General features: G+C 36.9%; 2 protein-coding genes across 5 annotated transcripts in view; one reads left to right on the top strand and one right to left on the bottom strand.

The window, feature by feature from the left end:
- The window catches only part of PPHLN1 (periphilin 1), a 143,483-nt gene extending 141,898 nt beyond the window's left edge, over nucleotides 1-1,585 (bottom strand). Inside the window, exon 1 of one of the 3 annotated variants that reach the window (XM_047864876.1) lies at nucleotides 1,493-1,585. The gene's annotated coding sequence lies outside the window, so the exon portion shown is untranslated. The remainder of the gene's footprint in view (nucleotides 1-1,492) is intronic. The other 2 variants (XM_047864870.1, XM_047864873.1) reach the window with 2 other exon arrangements.
- A 24-nt stretch (nucleotides 1,586-1,609) lies between these two features.
- ZCRB1 (zinc finger CCHC-type and RNA binding motif containing 1) lies at nucleotides 1,610-19,250 on the top strand. 2 transcript variants are annotated; one of them, XM_047864877.1, is made up of 8 exons: nucleotides 1,610-1,798; nucleotides 2,861-2,946; nucleotides 5,054-5,082; nucleotides 13,844-13,955; nucleotides 14,300-14,407; nucleotides 17,361-17,473; nucleotides 17,572-17,647; nucleotides 18,651-19,250. In XM_047864877.1, exons 2-8 carry the CDS (start codon nucleotides 2,863-2,865, stop codon nucleotides 18,780-18,782), a joined length of 654 nt encoding a protein of 217 aa, XP_047720833.1. In that variant the 5' UTR covers nucleotides 1,610-1,798; nucleotides 2,861-2,862; the 3' UTR covers nucleotides 18,783-19,250. The 2 variants fall into 2 exon arrangements, with proteins under 2 accessions (XP_047720833.1, XP_047720834.1); XM_047864878.1 differs by lacking the exon at nucleotides 1,610-1,798 and adding an exon at nucleotides 6,773-6,892.
- Nucleotides 19,251-20,011: the final 761 nt, after the last annotated feature.

Below are 20,011 nucleotides of genomic sequence, written 5' to 3'. Positions count from 1 at the left end.
CCTCCACAGCCTAGCTTAGTAGAGAAGGCAAAGAGAGAAGCAATTAAATATGATACATGTGTCCAGTGCTATGATGAGGAAAGTTGAGGACACTTAGCACATGGCACGGGTACCGAAGTCTCTCGGTGGTGGGGGGGGGGCGCCATTTACAAAATACTCCTCAGAGAAAGTCAAAGGAAAACTGAAAACTTTAGCAGGTGTAGGAATTATCCACAAAGAGGTAGAAGAAAGGTCAGAGAAATCAAATGCTGCAGAGAGAAAAGAACCTCCACAAAAACCCTGGGGGCAGGAAAAATATTCTGAGGAAGTGAAATTGGTTCTGTATGGCAAGAGCCACCACTTAACCTTAAATGCAGGTGTTAGAAAAAGGGCTCAACTGAAAGGGCTGAAGGCAAAAGCCAAGTGTTAGTAATGGTCAGGAGATAAAAGAATTTCCATAAAGAGGTTGACAATGTAAGAGTTTGTTAGGCAGGGAATTAGAAGTTTCAGTGGGCTCAGCTGTTGTGTTGAGGGGCGAAATGTGTAAGAAAAGGAGGGAGAAGCAGTGATAGCCTAAAACAAGGGAGAGGAAGTACAAAGCAGCATGGGAATGAGGGTGTAGCACAGAAGACCAAAGGGGCTTACATCTTGGGCGGTAACCAAGAATAACGGGGATGTGAAACATGGTAGTTTTGGCTGGCCACAAGTTTGCCAAGAGAATTAGTCCCAGCGGTCCCCTGTCGGACATGGAGGCGTTCGGGCCTCTCAAAATTCAGCTGCGCCCTGGATGCACTCCCTTCTTTCTAGAAGACATCGACTTCAATCAGGATTGATTGTGCAGACTCCAGGAGAGGCTCTAGATTCCAGGCTGCTGGCACGCAGACTCCCAGGTAATGGTTACAGGCCTGGTCTGTGTGTACTGGTGGGCAGAAGTATAAACTACCTCGCATTAGTTTCTGATTTTTCTGTAGGAATGATGGGCCCGTTTACCTCCTCTCAAGAGAAAAAGCAGTGTGAGCCCATTACAGATTTACAGGACGAAAAAAGGCGCCAAGAAGTCCAACATTTGTCCATATCAACACTCAAGATGAGTCATTCTGTGAATTCAAGTTGACCTTGTCTCCCAACTAGACTGAGATATCCGCCAGAAAAAGGCCTGTTTTACACTTTTTTTGTGTAGCTCTCAAAGTGCCTAAGACTGAACTGGGTATATCGAACACATTCTATAAATTTATCGACTTCCTAACTCATCTTGGGTCACTGAAGTTACATAGTTCAGTCCTCTTTCTGCATAATAAGGAGCTAAAGAGAAGCAAACCTGTGCCTCAGACTCAACAGTTTCCTTTATTCCAAACTCCACTGCGTCTCCACACCCTCAACCGCAAGGGCACGATTCAAATGCAACGGGAGTCTCCAAGTCCCGCCACAGAAAACACCCGCCCGCCTGCTCTCCTTGGGCGTAACGGCCCGCGCGCTCGGCCCCGGGCACCTCGGAAAGGTAAAAGGCGCTCACCGACTCTGGGCCACCGGGAGACCCCGTAAATGTAGTCGTCCGCTCGTCGCCGCTCGCCTAGGCAGGCACTTCCGGCGCGCTCAAGGACGTAAGCAAGAGCGCCCGCCTCTAGGCCCGCCTCCAGTGCTTGGGTCTAGCTACCGCCAGGAAGAGGCGTTGCTGTCGCTGCTTTCCTACTTTTCGGCGCTTGACCCCTCCCAGGACCCGGGATGCCCAGGCCCCAGCGGGGAACGAGGAAGAATCGGGGTTGAGCCCAGCTGAGTGGAGGGCTCGCGGTCTAGTCTTTCCGGCCCGCCCCACCTCAAGGTAAACTACTCTTCAGCTGCGGGCTTTCTCCCAGCGAGCCCCTACCCGGACCCGGCCGCCCAAACGATCTACCCCTCTCCCCCGCCATCCTTTATTATTCCGGGCCATTTATCATTGCCCGCCCTTCGCAGTTCTCACCAGGATGGCTAACGTATATTTTCAAACGGGAAACTTGGAAGATGTTGAGTTCCTGAAGTTGTCTAATAAATTCCCCAAAAACATCTCAAGCAGCATCCAGCAGTTCTCCCACTAATCCGCTAATTGGCATGCCTTACAGTCAATATTTTGCCGTTTGTGATGTCCCCTACGCCCCTCTCAAGTACACATCACACAGGCTTTTTAAATCGAAATTTTGAACCTGGTTGAGTACGATATAATTTTCACAGATAATCTGTTTTGTAAAATATGCAATGAAAATTAATGACAAATTATATTTGTAAACTAAGGTACATATACAGGTCAGTATCTTTCAAGGTACTGAAACGTATTCATGTAGTAAAATGTATCACTTAATTATTTAGCAATAATATACAAAATTAATGATTTGAAAGAACTTTACACCATCAGAATATGAGGCTAACATTTTCTCTTAACACCACTTTAGAGAAAAATATTAAAACAACCAAAAAGGTACTGAAATCCAAAGCATTAGTGAAAATGAGCGGCTAAGGTTCCTTCAGAACTACCAAGTTCTTATGTGGTGGGCAAGGTATGAAACCTTATGGAAAAGCACTTTCTTGCTCTTAGCCTGAGAGAAGGTTAAGTTCAGCCTCAGTTTTTTATTCATCTGTTAAATTCATTCTTCCTTCACACCATAATCCAGCAATGGAATGGTTAGTGTAAAGCCTTTACTTAAAAGAAAGACCAGAAAACTCTTTTGAGTGGTGTCTGGGGAGAAGAAATTCCTTAATTCATCCAGCTAGAGTCATTGCTTCTAATCCTAAAAAGTGAGGAAGGTGTATTAAATCTAGCATAATTACATCATTGATTGTCCATATTGGTTTTGGTTGGAATGAAGAATACCTGGTTTAGATTGCTTCTGTGGTTTGTTTTCCTTTTTAGAAATGAGTGGTGGATTGGCCCCAAGTAAAAGCACAGTGTATGTATCCAACTTGCCCTTTTCCCTGACCAACAATGACTTATACCGGGTAAGTAACTTTTAGTACAACTATCTACTGAATTCTCTATCTGAGGTACAAATGTAGCTTAAGCAAACAGTTCTCTTTGGCAAAATTCTTACTACATTACAATGTACTTAAGTCATGAATAGCAAAGACCTCTGTTGCAAACATGAGTAAGTAAAAAAATTGACATTTATATAATTTCCAAGGAAAGTTTGTAGTGAGAATAACAAGTTCGTTATAAACACAGAAGACACAGCTAGCATAATGAAGTGGGAGCAACTTATGATAGGCTGATTTTTCTTGATTGCTAATTTGAGTTTTTGAGATTGGTGGAATAGAGGTTTTGGATGAAAGGGCTGATAAAAGCAAACAGACCCCTTTACTAAACCTCAAATTCTGAAAGGGTATTTAAATTTATATATATGGTTGAAATTTAACAGTTTAATAAATGTTATTTTCAATTCAGGATAGGGGTGATTGAGGGAGGAAAATCCAACATCTTCTTTCTCCTCTCCACCTTACAGAGAACAAAATTTCCTGCTGTCGCTGTCCTGCAGATGAGTAGTTGAGAGGAAATGGAAGGAATAACATGAATCCTTTCTTCCAAGTGTGCCCTCTACTCTGCTTCTTTGGGTAGATGTTAAATACAGAGATGCTGCATAGGTGATACATAGTATTTGATTAATTACTTAATTGAGATAGCTTGCGTCTCAAAGAACAGAGGAGAAAATGAACTCCAGCTTCTTTTGCATCAAAATAGAGATGTGTCTGTATTTATTGAAAACTTAACCTATGCTGAGCGCTCTTAGTACCAAGAACACAGCAATGAACAAAAAGATGAAAATCTATCTTGGGACTCATAACATAGCAAGATAAAACAAAAAAAAGATGTGAAATATAAAAAAGTCAAATGATATTATTTGGATACTAAATTAATGCTGTTAGGTGCTGAGGAGTAAAAGGAGGCCAAGGGTGACTGAGTGGCTCAATTGATTAAGCTTCCGACCTTGGCTCAGGTCATGATCTCACAGTTTGTGAGTTCAAGCCCTGCATCAGGCTCTGTGCTGACAGCTCAGAGCCTGGAGCCTGCCTTGGATTCTGTCTGTCTGTCTGTCTCTCTCTCTCTAAATAAACATTTGAAAAAAATAAAAGGTTATTAAATGTTAGGTCGGGAATGGAGGTAAAATTTTACAGGGACAGTCTAAAGCCATTATTGAGAAGGTGACTTTTGAATAAAAACCTAAAGAAAGTAAAAAACAGCTGTGTGGATGTCTAGGGGAAAAGCATTTCTGGCACAGAGTAAATCAACTGGAGAGAAGAGGAAGGGCAATCAGAGGGAGGTAAGACCGTGCAGGGGTGCCTTGTAGGGCCTACATACATCATGGTAAGGACTCTGAGTGAAATGAGAAGCCATTAGAAAGTGTTATACAGAAAACTGTATTGGTCTTCAAAATTCAGTGTTGCTAACACTGCAGTCCAGTTATACTACATTCCAGGATTACACAACTTAATGATAAAACTCAATTTATTATTGATTGTGTAGACATCAATGTATTCTGAAAGGCTTTTCTAAGACATAATAAATAGGAACTATTAGTATATAGGTAATGGCTGAAACAGAAATAGATGAGATTGCTTAGGGTGAAAATGCAGAAGTAAAAGGAAAGATAGGGCCCAGGTATAAAGAACTACCAACGAAAGGATGGGTGGAAAAACAGACTGATGGGAATGGATTTTTCATTACAGAAGCTTTCTGTTTTAGGTTTTGTTTTCTAAGCAGTCTAAGGATCTGTCTTCTGAAATAGTGATTGCTTAATGGGGTAGACTAGGAATAATGATATCCCACAGCGCTGATATTTACAGCACATGGTTTCTCTAGGGCTGTGGTGGGGTTGATAGTTGCCATGGATATGCCACAGAGACACAGCAGCTGTGCAGTGTGCGCCTTCAGTGTTCCACACATAAAGAGTGGGGTTGTTCCTCTATCTCCCTGGGCCTGCTTTATAGAATAAAGACTAAAAGTTTTCGCAAGCTTTAACAAAGAATGTGGTCAATTTATACAACCTGAAAATTTAATGTTTCTTATGATTTTAAATTAACTTGTAAATTATTTTGTGGTCTTTTGTTTCAGATATTTTCCAAATATGGCAAAGTTGTAAAGTAAGTATTCACATCAAATTTTGAAACTTCATTTAAAAGTTTATCTGAATTTACTTTTCCATTTTTTTAAGATTTATTATTTTTCATTAAAAAAGATATTTGATACAGTAAAGAAAAATACTGCTATTAACATTTTAATGTATAATTTGGTCATTTTTCTGAATATATAAACATGTATAGATAATTTTTTAAAGACTCAATTCTATATGTGCAATTTTGTTGTCTTTTCAAATTTTTTTTTTATGTTTATTTTTGACTAGGACAGAGAGTGCAAGTGGGGGATGGGAGGGGAGGCAGACAGGGAGACACAGAATCTGAAGCGGGCTCCAGGCTCTGAGCTGTCAGCACAGCACCTGATGCAGGGCTCGAACTCCTGAACCATGAGATCATGACCTGAGCCAAAGTCGGACACTTAACTGACTGAGCCACCCAGGTGCCCTGTTGTTTTTTTTTAAACATGACATTATACTATAAACATGAGGTGAAAGATATACCCTCATATTTAAGGATTTCTTGGTGTTGCTTTATATATCATAATTTATTTAAACAACATAATTTCTTACCATATTACTAAGAATTAAAACTGATTCTTTCATACAATAGAAGACATAAAGTCTCTGATTAAGTACATATTTTGGTCACTAAAAGGTATGTTATCAAGTATACCAAGTATTTCGATGCTTATGACATGCAAAGTGCTTATGAGACTGATAAATAGAAAATATATTCTCTGCTTTCATAGAAAGATTAGAGATCCAGCTGGAAAGACTGCAAAAATGGTAGAGATGATAATATCAGTTGGGGCTGAAAGTTACAGAAGGACCATAAGAACTTCTCATATTTAATTCACTATTTTATTTTTTTAAGTTTATTTTGAGAGAGCATGAGCAGTGGGGGCAGAGAGAGAGCGGGTGCATACGCACGCACAAGTGGGGAAGGGGCAAAGAGAAAGGGGGAGAGAGAATCCTAAGCAGCCTCCAGGTTGTCAGTACAGAGCCCGACACAGGGCTGCAACTCTCAAACCGAGATCATGACCTGAATCGAAATCCAGAGTTGGATGCTTAACTGACTGAGCCACCCAGGCACCCCTAATTCACTATTTTAAATCAATCGTGGAACTATATTATGGGGCAAAGAAGTGAAAGCAAGATATTATCATTCTGACTATCTTAAAACCAGCATATATTTGGTATAAATTTAAAATTGTATTTAAAAATCCCAAGAATTTAGAGCATATTTATCTTGGCCAGTCATTTTTTTTCTAGCTTTGGATAAATGGATGCTAAACAGTTGGAAGTTCATTTGCATCCTGAAGTTAACTTCTTTTAAACTTGCTCTTTTACTAACAAAATCATCAAAAATGCTTCTGGGTAAATTTTGGGTCTTCAGAGTTTTGAAAATCATTATCAGTCAAGCACTAATAATGATATTTAACAATGAGCACATAAATATGCTAGGCATCGTTCTAATCTTCTTACATATATTAACTCATTAAATTCTCACAACTACCTTTTAAGGTAAATACTATTATTATCCTAATAATATAAATAACAAAACTGAAGAACACAGTAAACCTAAAATCATATTGCCAGTTAGTGGTGCAGACAGGATTTGAAATCTAACAGTTTTATTTCAGAGCCTACTCCTTTAACCATATTGTTACCTCTCCTTGGTTTTTCTCATCTGTCAGAATCTCTGAATGAATTTCCATACAAATATATAATTATGAACCATGAGAGTTGTATGAAGTCAAAGACAGAGTTATAAGCACCTATAACAGAGAAGACCTGATCTAATCTGGATAGTCAGGGTAGGTTTACCTGGGTCCGTATCCTTTGAATTGAAACTACAGGCTGAGTAAAAGGTGGGCAAAAAGAATGGGAAGAACATTTTAGGTAGAGGGAATGGCTTGTGCAAAGGCATTGGGGCAAGAGAAAAATGAGATCCAGAAACAAAAGGCCAGGGGCACCTGGGTGGCTCAGTCAGTTGAGCATCTGACTTCAACTCAGGTCATGATCTCTGGATTTGTAGGTTTGAGCCCCATGTCAGGCTGTCTGCTCTCAGCACAGAACCCGCTTTGGATCCTCTGTACCCCTCTTTCTCTGCCCCTCCCCCTCTGGTGTGCACGCGTGCGCTTGTGCTCTCTCTCTCTCAAAAATAAACATTTTTAAAAAAGGAAACAGAAGGCCAATATGACTAGAGATGAGTAAACAAGAGGGAGAGAGCACAAGATGAGTCTAGAATGGAAACAGGCTCCTAATCTTTCTCTTTGGCCATGTTGAATACCAGGAATTCACTGGTAAACAATTTTAAATGAGAGAGTGACATAATTTGAATTTTTAGAAGCTTATTCTGGCTTCAGTGTAGAAATTAGAATGGAGGGAAACAAGAGCATATGCTGGGAGATCAGTCAAAAAAGCTATAATCATAGCTCAGGAGAGAGAGATGGACTAAGGTGGTGTAGGTGGAAAAGTAGAGGCTGGTCAGATTTGAGAGATCATTAGGATGTAAAATGGGTAATACTTAGTGATGTATTTACTTTGTATGTAAGGGTTAGGTGAGTGAGAAGGAGGTGTTACGACAACCCTGAGGTTTCCCAGAATAATATCTGCTTCATATTATGACCTTAAATGAGGACATCTCATGCTAGAAACGTGGGAATCATCCTAGATTTGTGCTTTTGAATCTTTGGTGTAATAATTATTTTCTGTTACCGTAGAAGATATCTCTTTCAAAATAGTGTATTATAATTGGTTTATAGGTCTCTCTACCTCTAGACTCTAAGCTTTTTTTCTGAAAGTAAAAACCTTGTTCTATGGCCTTTAATTATCAATGCTTATAGTGCTTAGGCTTGAGGCTAATGGAGTGACTGGCTAACCACATGAATAAACAAATAGATGCACTTTTTGAAAAACCAGTTTCCTACTTTTTTTCATGTGAATAAGAAGCTATGTTTATTTTAATTATTAAATTTTTATGTTACTGAATAATGTCTATACACTGAAAATTCAACTAATTGAAAACATAAAAACTAAAACATTCTGTTACATTAATCCAGATGCATTACATCCATCTGTAGCAAGCACTGAAATATTTTCTTTAAAAAAATATTTTAATTTTAATTTTTAATAGGCTTTATATTTTAGAGTAGTTTTAGGTTCACAGAAAAAAATGAATGGAAAGTACTGAGATTTCCTATATTCTCCATACCTCCATATACAGACTCCCTCCTTCACTCTCAAAGTCTCACACTAGAGTGATGCATTTGTTACAATCAATGAACTACGTTTCCACATTTTTATCATTCAGTGTATAGTTTACGTTAGTGGCCACTCTTGGTGGTGTATGTTCTGTGGGTTTGGACAAATGTATAAGTACTAGCATCTACCGTTATAGTATCATCCAGAGTAGTTTCACTGTCTTAAAAGCCATGTGTGCTCTGCCTATTCATTCATCTCTTCCCTACACCTGGCAACCACTGATCTTTTTAATGTCCACAGTTTTGCTTTTTCCAGAATATCAGAGTTGGAATCATATAGTATATAGCCTTCTCATATTGCCTTTCACTTAGTAACATGCATTTAAGGTTTCTCCATTTGTTTTTATGGCTTGATAGCTCATTGATAGCTTTTTGGGAACTGAATAATATTCCTATTTCATTGTCCAGATGCACTACAGTTTATTTATCCATTCATTAACTGAGAGATATCTTGGTTGCTCTCAAGTTTTGGCAATTATGACTAAAGCTGCTATGAACATCTGTGTGCAAGTTTTTGTGTGGACCTAAGTGTTCAAATTGGGTAAATACCAAGTAGCATAACTGCTGGATAATGTGATATGAGTATGTTTCACCAAATTATCTTCCAAGGTGGCTATGCCATTTTGCCTTCCAACCAGCAAGGAATAAGAGTTCCTGTTGCTCCCCATCTTGGCAGCATGTTGTCAGTGTTCTGGATTTTGGCTAGTCTAATAAAATTTAGTGGTGTGTCATTGTTTTAATTTATAATTCCCTAATGACATATGATGCTAAACTTCTTTTCATATACTTATTTGCCATCTGTATATATTCTCTGATGAAGTTCAACCCTTTAGGCTATTTTTTAATTGGGTGGTTTTTCTTGTTGAATTTTTTTTTAATTTTTAATTTTTTTTAATTTACATCCAAAATAGTTAGCATATAGTGCAACAATGATTTCAGGAGTAGATTCCTTAATGGCCCTTACTCATTTAGCCCATCCCCCCTCCCACACCCCCTTCAGTAACCCTCAGTTTGTTCTCCATATTTATGAGTCTTCTCTTTTGTCCCCCTCCCTGTTTTTATGTTATTCTTGTTTCCCTTCCCTTATGTTCATCTGTTTTGTCTCTCAAAGTCCTCATATGAGTGAAGTCATATGATTTTTGTCTTCCTCTGACTGACTCATTTCACTCAGCATAATACCCTCCAGTTCCATCCACATGGTTGCAAATGGCAAGATTTCATTCTTTTTGATTGCCAAGTAATACTCCATTGTATATATATACCACATCTTCTTTATCCATTCATCCATCGATGGACATTTGGGCTCTTTCCATACTTTGGCTATTGTTGATAGTGCTGCTATCAACATGGGGGTGCATGTGTCCCTTCGAAACAGCACATCTGTATCCCTTGGATAAATGCCTACTAGTGCAATTGCTGGGTCATAGGGTAGTTCTATTTTTGGTTTTTTGAGGAACCTCCATACTGTTTTCCAGAGTGGCTACACCGGCTTGCATTCCCAACCAGTTTCCTATTTGTGTCTATATTTTTGTTTTTACATACTGAGCTAGGCTTAATAGAGGTTACAGAGACAATCTTCAAGGAGTTTATATTAAAATAGGTCTGATGAGGCATGATTTATACATAGATTTCAGTAGAGACTAGCAGAAAGGAGGAGAAATTATTTCCAGGTAAAGAGATTGGAGAACTGACAAGTTCTGAACTCTGAAGAATGAGTAAATGTTTAATGGACAAAGATTGAGAGTTGAAAGGAGATAGAAGCCATGTGAATAAAGGCACCAATTTGGAATAGTACAGGCCATGCTCCATAAACATCAAGTAGTTTTTTGTGGCTAGACCTCATAGTTTGTGAGTGAGAAGTAGTGAAAGATGAGGGAAGTGGGAGCCAAATCATAATGGATATTGATTACAGGACCAGGACATACACAAATTGAAGAAACAAAGATATTTGAGCAAAAGAATGACATGATTTTATTTAGTCCTTCAATAAAAACTCTCAGTAGCATATGAGAGCATTAACATCAAGGGAACTAGTAAGAATACACTATTGAAACAGCAGTGCCATTGTGGACAAAGCTGTGGGAATGAAAAAAGGGACAGATGAGAGACATCATTAACTGAGGATGACTTTGAAAACGAACACTTCTGAAACTGTACTTTAGGAAAAATGATTAACGACTTTAGTTGACCTTCACAAACATGCAGATTCCAAAAAGTTAAAGATTTTCGTATTTCTTTCAAAATTAGTTAAAAAGGTTCCAGATATCCTCAGTTAACTGTGGTAACTCTAAACAAGCTTTGTCAAGTGTTTGGCTTTTCTTCTTTCCTTCTAAGCCTAATGAATAACAGATGCACTCTTCTTAGAAACTAAACCGTTTTGCCCATTTTTCCTAAATTATTTCAACTTATGCTCCCTTTTGGAATGAATAAAAGTACCCCTTTTTCTTAATATAGTGGCATCTTTTTCCAATTTCATTCCAGTTGCTATATAAGTACCTAAACCCAAATTGAAATAGAATAAATTTAAATATGTGAAATGTAATATTAAATAAAATGTCTATTTACTTGGGTCCTCCTGTCTGTTCTGTTAATTCAGGTTTTAGAAAATTATTAAGCTTTGTCTGGAACCCTTTTTTTTTTTAACTATTTGGAAATAATCACAAATTTATTAAAAAGTTACAAAAATAGTACAAAGAACATCCAAATATCCTTTACCCAGATTCACCTGTTAACATTTTGCCTCATTTACTTTATAATTGGTCCTCTCTCTCGTGTGTGTATGTATGCGTATATATGTATATATATACATGTGTATGTGTATCTGTATAGATATACAGTTTGTTTTTGTGAGTTATTTGAGGGTAAGTTACAAACATCATCACCCTTTACTCCTAAATACTTTAGTATGTATTTCCTAAAAAATAGGGTTATAATATCATGTAATCACAGTATGGTTACCAAATGCATAAATGTATACTGATAAAATACTTTTATTGAATCAATTATCCATGTTCCAGTTTTGTCAGTTGACCTAATAATGTCCCACATAGAATTTTTCTCCTATAGTACAGTCAAGAATTAGGGGTTAATTTTAACTGTCCTATCTTTCTAGCCCCCCTTAATTTGGAACATTTATAAAGAATATAGTTCTCTCTCATCTTGCTTTCCCTCTCATTTTGTGTTTTCCTGATGCTGCCTCATGATTACATTGGAGTTCTATGTACTCTTGGCTGGTAACTGTCTAGGTGTTGTTGTATTCTGGAGTTTCAGTCGGGATCCATACAGTGTGCGTGTCCCTCATTAGTGATAATTTTGATCACCTAGTCAAGGTGTAATTTCTCCACTGTATAATTACTTTTTTCCCCTTTGCAACTGATAAGCAGTTTGTGAAAAACATTGTTAACATAATGTAAATATCTTGTTCCACATAAAATTTTCATTTAAATTGAGTATTTGTTCATCAACAAATCATCTTCTTGCCTGATCCAGTCTTTACTATGATTGTGGTGATCTTCCAAATCTAGCACTTCTTTGGACATTCTGCTGTAAGCGAAAACCCTCCCTTCTCCCCCATTTATTTATTTAATATGGACTTATAAATTACTACTTTTTTCTGTGGCTTATTAATAAGCACTTAATATTATTTTGGTGCTCAAATTGTCCTAGATTTGGCCAGTCTGAGCTCCTTTAGGCTGGTTTCTGTATTCCTGTGCCATGCCCATCATTTCTTTTAATTTTTTTTTTTAATGTTTATTTTTGAGAGAGACAGAGCATGAGCAGGGAATGGGCAGAGAGAGAGGGAGACACAGAATCTGAAGCAGGCTCCAGGTTCTGAACTGTCAGCACAGAGCCAGACGCAGGGCTTGAACTCATGAACTGTGAGATCATGACCTGAGCCAAACTCAGTGCTCAACCAACTGAGCCACCCAGGTGCCCCTCTTTTTTTTTTTTTTTTTTTAAAGTACTTCCTTTCCGGCATAACAAGATGTTGTTCCATGTTCATCTTGTTCCTACCCTATCCCAGCCTTGGAATCAGCTGTTTCTCCAGAGAGCCCTATTGAACATTGATTTTTAAACTATATTTAATGATGTATAATGAGCCTGGGTGGCTCAATCAGTTAAGCATCTGACTTCAGGTCAGGCGATGAACTCTCAGTTCGTGGGTTCGAGCCTCACGTCAGGTTCTGTGCTGACGGCTCAGGGCCTGGAGCCTGCTTCAGATTCTGTGTCTCCCTCTTCTCTCTGCCCCTCCCTGACTTGTGCTCTGTCACTCTCTCTCAAAAATAAACATTAAAAAAAATTTTTTTTAAAAACGAAGAAAAAAATGAGCAAGGGTCCCAAGGACTAGGGATGTGTAAAGGGTCAGGAGAAAGAACAGTCTCTGCTCTTATCATCATCCCTATCACTTAGGTACCTTGGATGGTACAGCTAGGAACTACAGAACTGGAGATTCTTAAAGGTGATGGGGATTAAGGAGTGCACTTGCTGTGATGAGCACTGGGTGTTACATGGTAGTGTTGAATCACTACATTGTACACCTGAAATCTAATATTACACTCTATGTTAAATAACTGGAATTTAAATAAAAAACTTTTTAAAAAAGAAAATATAGTTAGATTCTAAAACCTACGAAAAATAATTTAAGTAAATCAATTTACATTTGCATAAAAGAGAACACCTCAATTTTTGTTTTTTCCTTTGGAGGGAATTAGTGGAAAAAAGGGATTATGCTTACTCTTCAAGATTCTGTTCTCTCTATAATCTCTTTACTTCATTCTCCAATCTCTGATTAATGTTTGACTTTTCAGGTACTTCTTAGATGTGTTCACTTTTGTTAAATCATTGTCACGTTTTCTCATTTCCATTCTTCTTGATATCCTGTAACTTGAAGAAATAGTTGATTTATCAACCATATATAATTTCTCTTTGTAAATGCTTTACTAACCCTTTTTTTTTTTTAATTTTTTTTTCCACGTTTTTATTTATTTTTGGGACAGAGAGAGATAGAGCATGAACGGGGGAGGGGCAGAGAGAGAGGGAGACACAGAATCGGAAACAGGCTCCAGGCTCCGAGCCATCAGCCCAGAGCCTGACGCGGGGCTCGAACTCACGGACCGCGAGATCGTGACCTGGCTGAAGTCGGACGCTTAACCGACTGCGCCACCCAGGCGCCCCTTTACTAACCCTTTTCTGAATACTTCGATGTTCCAAGTGTCCATTAATATTTTTATTTATTGCTGCCTCATTTAAAAAAAATTTTTTTAATGCTTATTTATTTTTGAGAGAGACAGAGCACAAGCAGGACAGGGGTAGAGAAAGAGGGAGACAGAATCCAAAGCAGGCTCCAGGCTCTGAGCTATCAGCACAAAGCCCAACACGAGGCTCGAACCCACGAAACGTGAGATCATGACCTGAGCTGAAGTCAGTTGCCCAACTGACTGAGCCACCCAGGTGCTCCAGCTGCCTCATTATTTTTAACTGGCTATTTGTTTATGCTTTAAGGGTTACTATAATGAAAGATAAAGATACCAGGAAGAGCAAAGGAGTTGCATTTATTTTATTTTTGGATAAAGACTCTGCACAAAACTGTACCAGGGCAATAAACAACAAACAGGTAAGCCATTCATTCCCAGCAAGATTTTTAATCCAAAAGTCTTTGTGTTTATCCAGACCAAAAATGTGGGGTTACAGTGGATGGTCAAGTCATGGATATCAGTAGATTCTGAGGGTATTTATTTAACTTCTAGAAAAGAGGTCAAACTGTATTCGGTTCCATAAATACTGGCAGAATCTAAGGAATAAGAATCTATTCTACGGGATGTTATTTGTCACACCGGAGTAGGCAATTGCTAAAGTAATCTAAAATGGAATTGATGGTTTAAGGAAATGGAATCAAATAACTAGTTTTAGGTTTCAGTGAAATACATCCTTCTGCATTTACGTTTTTCTCTGGTTTAGTTATTTGGTAGAGTGATAAAAGCAAGCATTGCTATCGACAATGGAAGAGCAGCTGAGTTCATCCGAAGACGAAACTACTTTGATAAATCTAAGTGTTATGAATGTGGGGTGAGTATACCTAAAACTTAATATAATTTTCCATAGTTTATTTTAAGGTATTTTTCACATCAGTGTTTTATTTGTGCTCTCTAAAACTTCTGGCTTACTAAAACCAGGTTATGAAAGTTGTCTTACTTTGGGACTATCAACTCGTCTAAGAAAACTCCATTGAAATGTAGTATGTAAAGATAACCTGAGTTGGGCAATATAGAGTGGTATTTTCTCCAGTTTCTAAATCTTTAAAAACTGTTAAATTAAGAAGTGCTAGACTAGTTACTTACTTTGTCTTGAAAAATTTTTGTGACCCGTAAATTTGTGTAATAATAGGATACTGTTTGTGTCTATAATAGTTTGCCAATGTTTAAGCATCACAGTTCAGTATAAACACTATCATATGACCAACCTATCCTGAATGAGATACTGTATTTTAAAACTTGGGAGTTTTTTTTTTATACTTAGTACTGCGGATGCTTGTAACTGAACTATCACCAAGTTTTCTTGCCTAGTTCTTATAGTTTGTCATTACCCCTTTAAACTTTTGGTGAGTAGGAAAAATATAATGACAAGGCCCATAATAATGATGGTACCACAAGAATATCAGTCTAGGGCTTGTTGTCAGTTTCCCAAATGCCTATATAAAATATTTTTAAAAAAGAGTCCGGAGGTATTAATGGGGAAATGGGGAGAGGTTTACTGAGAGCCATTTTCCTGGCTACAAAATCACATGGAAGATACAAAGAAATAGGTTGGGGTCCTTTCCTTCACTGCCACACTCAACACCTTGTTCCCTAAAGATATATATAAACAGACAGATGGACAGTATATCCTGTCAATTCCTGTGATTCTAACACCTCTTAAGTTAATGTTTTAAAAATTGTGTTCCAGATCCTGAGTTTTGTTAAGAAAGAAAGGAAGGGAAGGGTAGTTATGGTTAGATAGATTCGTCAGAAATCCTGGATGAATCTGTTAATCTTTTTGGTTTGTGGATGCATAAATTTGTTATATTATACTTTGTACATTTTTATACTTCTTAAATTTCCCCCTTCCCCCAATCTGTATACATTTATTTAGCCTGGTTTTCCCTTAAGTTACTTCTCTCTGAAACTGTTCTTATATATGGAGTATGTTGACATTATTCCAAAAACAGTTTGGAAAATGCTTGTCTAAGTGCATTCACTTAGCAGTTCATTAACAGTAACATCTCTTGCATTCAGCCATATCCCAAGATATATAAAGTACACAGTCTATTTAATGCTTTCTAAAATGTACTTGAAAAGCATGATTATTTTTCTCTTCTATTGTTCTAATCCTGGCTCAGTCTCTCCCCACACCCTTACTCTTACATATCACTTCTTCAGTGTATTTAGTGAGCTAATGTTCAGATTATAGTTCATTGTGTTATGTTTTACAGCTCAACCATGTTATACCTCATTATAATAGTATGGCTAGTCTAGCCACAAATGTAATTGTAATTTGTCTACTAGCCACGTTAAAAAAAGAAACAGGCAAAAATTAATATCTTTTTATATCATAACCCAGTATATATCCAAAATATTATCATTTCAATATGTAATTAATATTTTCAAAAATTAAGGTATTTTATATTCTTTTTTCTTCAAAATCCAATATGTATTTTACCCTTACAGTGTATATCAATTCAGACAAGTTCTAAGTAGCCACAGAGAATCACAGTTAATGACTAACAACAATTGGACAGTGCAGGTATAATCCAGATATGAAAGGAGCAAAGTGAAATTAACGGGAAAAAAGAAAATAAAAATAAACATTCAAATTTAAAAAAATTTTTTTAAATAAAATGGGAAAGTGAGGAAGACTTTAAATTTTCCATTTGTTTTTAAACCAGTGGATTTCAATTCAATGTCGTCTCCTCCATAAAGTCTGCCTTGGTAATTCCAAATCAGAAATCTCTTCCTCTCTTAAGTTTCCACAGCACTCCATCCACTAGAAAGTAAATCACCCTGTACTGCAGCTGAGATAACTGGGTAAATAGCAGAAATAAGATTCTGATGCTTTCATAGCAGTTGATTTTTTTTTTTTTATTATTCCAAGTACAGAGGATGTCACATTATAAGTGCAGGTAGATATATGAACTATCAGTCTATGGTCTTCAAATTATGAGTAACAGGTAATTTTGAAGAGCATTTCATTGTAGGTACACGTGGGTATGGTTGATCATAAAAAATGGCCTCAGTACTCATTCCTCCAATTAACAGTCAGGGTCTATGTCCATGTTCCTTGAATATGGATTTATGAATTGTTTTGAACAGTAAAATGTAGCTAAAAAATAAATAAACCAATGGTAAGCAACGTATTGGAAGTTAATAGGAAAGTTTTGTCCTATTTTATCAAATAATAAGTTAAAATTTTTACATTAAGATAGATGGTCCATTTAAACTTTGAATTGTTTTATACCCTGAATCTTGAGACTTAAAATGTTTGAAGAGGGGCACGTGGGTGGCTCAGTTGGTTGTGCGTCCGACTTCAGCTCAGGTCATGATCTCACAGCTCATGAGTTCAAGCCCCATGTCCAGCTCTGTGCTAACAAGCTCAGAGCCTAGAGCCTGCTTCCAATTCTGTCTTTCTCTCTCTCTGCCCCTCCTCTGCTCAAACCGTCTCTCTCTGTCTCAAAAAATTAATAAATGTCAAAAAAAATTTTTAAAAATAAAATGATATGTTTGAAGGAAGAATACTTCTTTTGTTCTTAGTAAAACTACTAAAATATTCTTTTATTGTTAAGGTAGTTTATTGGTGGTTATAACATCATAATCTCTTTCTTTTAAATATTAAAGTAGTGGGTTGTATTATTTCTTAATATATACTCCTAGTGTGACAGTATTCCTTTTTAAGTTCCAAAGCCTTCAGTCATAGGGTACCAGGCAAGTTTCCATTAATAACATACAAACACAGCTCTTTTCTTTTCCTTTTTAACGTGAAACAAAAGGAAAGTGGACATTTAAGTTATGCCTGTCCTAAAAATATGCTTGGAGAACGTGAACCTCCAAAGAAGAAAGAGAAAAAGAAAAAAAAGAAAATTCCTGAACCAGAAGAAGAAATGTATGTATATCTACTCTTACTAAATACATTACTGTATTTTTTCTGTCTTTTTACTATTGGTTGAGCACATTCTGATTTTTTTGTTTTTAATTATTTAGTGAAGAAGTAGAAGAAAGTGAAGATGAAGGGGAAGATCCTGCCCTTGACAGCCTTAGTCAGGCCATAGCTTTCCAGGTACTAAACCGTTCTTTTAAAAATGCTATTGCTGCCTTGGGTTCATGGTCTTATATTTCTTGCTTGCTTTATTGATGATTTCATGGCAACCTTCATCTCTCCCCTTTACCTCTTAACTTTAAGAGACAGGCTGTTTCTCTCAGGTCTTTAGGGCGGTGTGATAGAAAAATTCCCATTGGGTCTTTCTAGATTTTAAGGGCCCCACAACATTTTTAAATTATTATTATTATTTTAAATGTTTATTTATTTATTTTGAGAGAGAAAGCATGAGCAGGGGAGGAGCAGAGAGAGAGAGAATCCCAATCAGGTTCCACACTGTCAGCATGGAGCCTGACGCAGGGCTTAATCTCAAACCATGAGGTCATGACTTGAGCCAAAATCAATAGTCAGTCGCTTAGCAGACTGAGCTACCCAGGCACCGCAGACCCTACAACATTTTCAGTATCTTATTATAATTTCATTATGGAATTGAGCAGAACTATTTGATTAAAGTGAGTTTAGCTGAATGGAGAAGATTTTATTAAATCAAAGATAGGTTTTAAATGAAGCTTCACTTAACAAACCAGAAACACAGTTTTGACCATTAAAGGTCCTAATACAAGTATATGAAACTTGATAAGGCCATATAATCTTCTAATATCTATAAAGTTATTTTGTTTTAATGTCTGTAGTTAATAAATTACAAACACATGCATTAATTTATTTTTCCTTTTAGTTAAATGATGTCATATTTTATATAACATTTCCACCTCAAGCAAGGATGGAAAGTAGGCTTCATTTAATGTCCCTCTTAGTAGAAATTGCTTAGAATAATTTTGAGTAACACAGTGAATCTGGGACATAACTTGGGCAGGTGGGATATTCTGATGAAGTAGAATGTCTGTATGAGCTGGAAGGTGGGGAGTGTTGGCATTTATGGTGTGTTTTTGCCATGTTTTGAAATAATGCACTGTAAATAAACATTCCTGGTTTGGTTTTGTTTGTTTTCTGAATCACATTCCAGCAAGCCAAAATTGAAGAAGAACAAAAAAAATGGAAACCGAGTTCAGGGGGTCCCTCAACATCAGATGATTCAAGACGCCCAAGGATAAAGAAAAGCACATATTTCAGTGATGAAGAAGAACTGAGTGATTAAAATTATATTTATTATGTAAATATCATTAAATTTTTTAAAAAAATCTTGAGTTCAGTTGGGGACTAAAGATTACTTTTAGAATTTGAACATAAAGAACACTTAGTACCAAATAATTTTTTACTATACAATAGTTCATAGGAAACTGAAAATAATTTTAAAGTATCATGTTTCTATCTTGCCTTAGAGTAATAAAAATAAAGATTTGGTAGTAACTGTTAATCTTGAAAACAGTTCATTTGAATAAAAAGATCATAATACTATCACAGTATTGCTATTGTCCTCTCAAGAAAAAAGAGAGGAGGTATTAAAAAGATGTGTTTGAGAAGCTCATTATAAAAGTTTATTCATGTCTGATTGCTTTACATGAAGACTTGAAATGAATTTCATCTTTAAGACAAAAACTTCGTAACTACTGGAAAATGCTGACTGATTTATGGTTATTAAATGTTAATAAAATTTTCAAGAGAATTTTGTTTTTAAATGTGGGTGTTTTGCTATCCTATTTCTTTTAGCTTTATCCCAACCTGGATACATCGTAATTATCCATAAAGTATAAAGTAGCTTTAAAAGGCTTATAACCAAACATCAATAATTTGTCTGACACACCTTTCGACCAAATTCCATTCATTCCCCAGAAGCAACTAATTTTTTTAGCTGTTTCTTCTCATATGTACATGCGTATTGCTATATAAAATACATATATTTCTGCCACTTAATTCATAAAGGAGTAAGGGAGGATTTTTCAGTCTCCTATACTACATCTGCCCTCCTCCATCTTCCCAATATGGCTATGTTAAAATTTTTGGTTAAATCCACAGTTATTGTGTTTATTTTATGACCATGTAAATACTTCTGAGTCAATGAGTGTGCTGAGATTAATTTTTGTAGAATTAATAATTGCCTCATTTTTTCATTATATATCTTTTTATTTATGACTAAATCTTCCTATATCTTCTGCAGATTATTAAATGGAAATGGATTATAGAGCCTTTAATTTACACTTTGTGTATTTCTGTATTGATGGAATGCTTTTTAAAAGAACATCCATTTAGGAGCACCTGAGTGGCTCAGTCAGTTAAGCATCCGACATCAGCTCAGGTCATGCTCTTGCAATTCGTGGGTTCGAGCCCTGCGTTGAGCTCCTTGCTGACAGCTCAGAGCCTGGAGCCTGCTTTGGAGTCTGTGTCTCCCTCTCTCTGTGCCCCTTCCCTTCTCACGCTCTGTATCTC

Source organism: Prionailurus viverrinus, chromosome B4 (genome assembly GCF_022837055.1).
Source record: "Prionailurus viverrinus isolate Anna chromosome B4, UM_Priviv_1.0, whole genome shotgun sequence".
NCBI classification, from domain to species: Eukaryota; Metazoa; Chordata; class Mammalia; order Carnivora; family Felidae; genus Prionailurus; species Prionailurus viverrinus.
The sequence above is the reverse complement of the archived record's forward strand: the minus strand, read 5'-3'. Positions and strand labels throughout refer to the sequence as shown.

Bases quoted from the DNA above. Each gene is read 5' to 3' on its own strand.
- ZCRB1 (XM_047864877.1), top strand. From the start codon at position 2,863: ATGAGTGGTGGATTGGCCCCAAGTAAAAGCACAGTGTATGTATCCAAC. The intron at 14,408-17,360 runs GTGAGTATACCT...GTGAAACAAAAG, and splicing joins CTAAGTGTTATGAATGTGGG to GAAAGTGGACATTTAAGTTA. The intron at 17,474-17,571 runs GTATGTATATCT...TTAATTATTTAG, and splicing joins CCTGAACCAGAAGAAGAAAT to TGAAGAAGTAGAAGAAAGTG.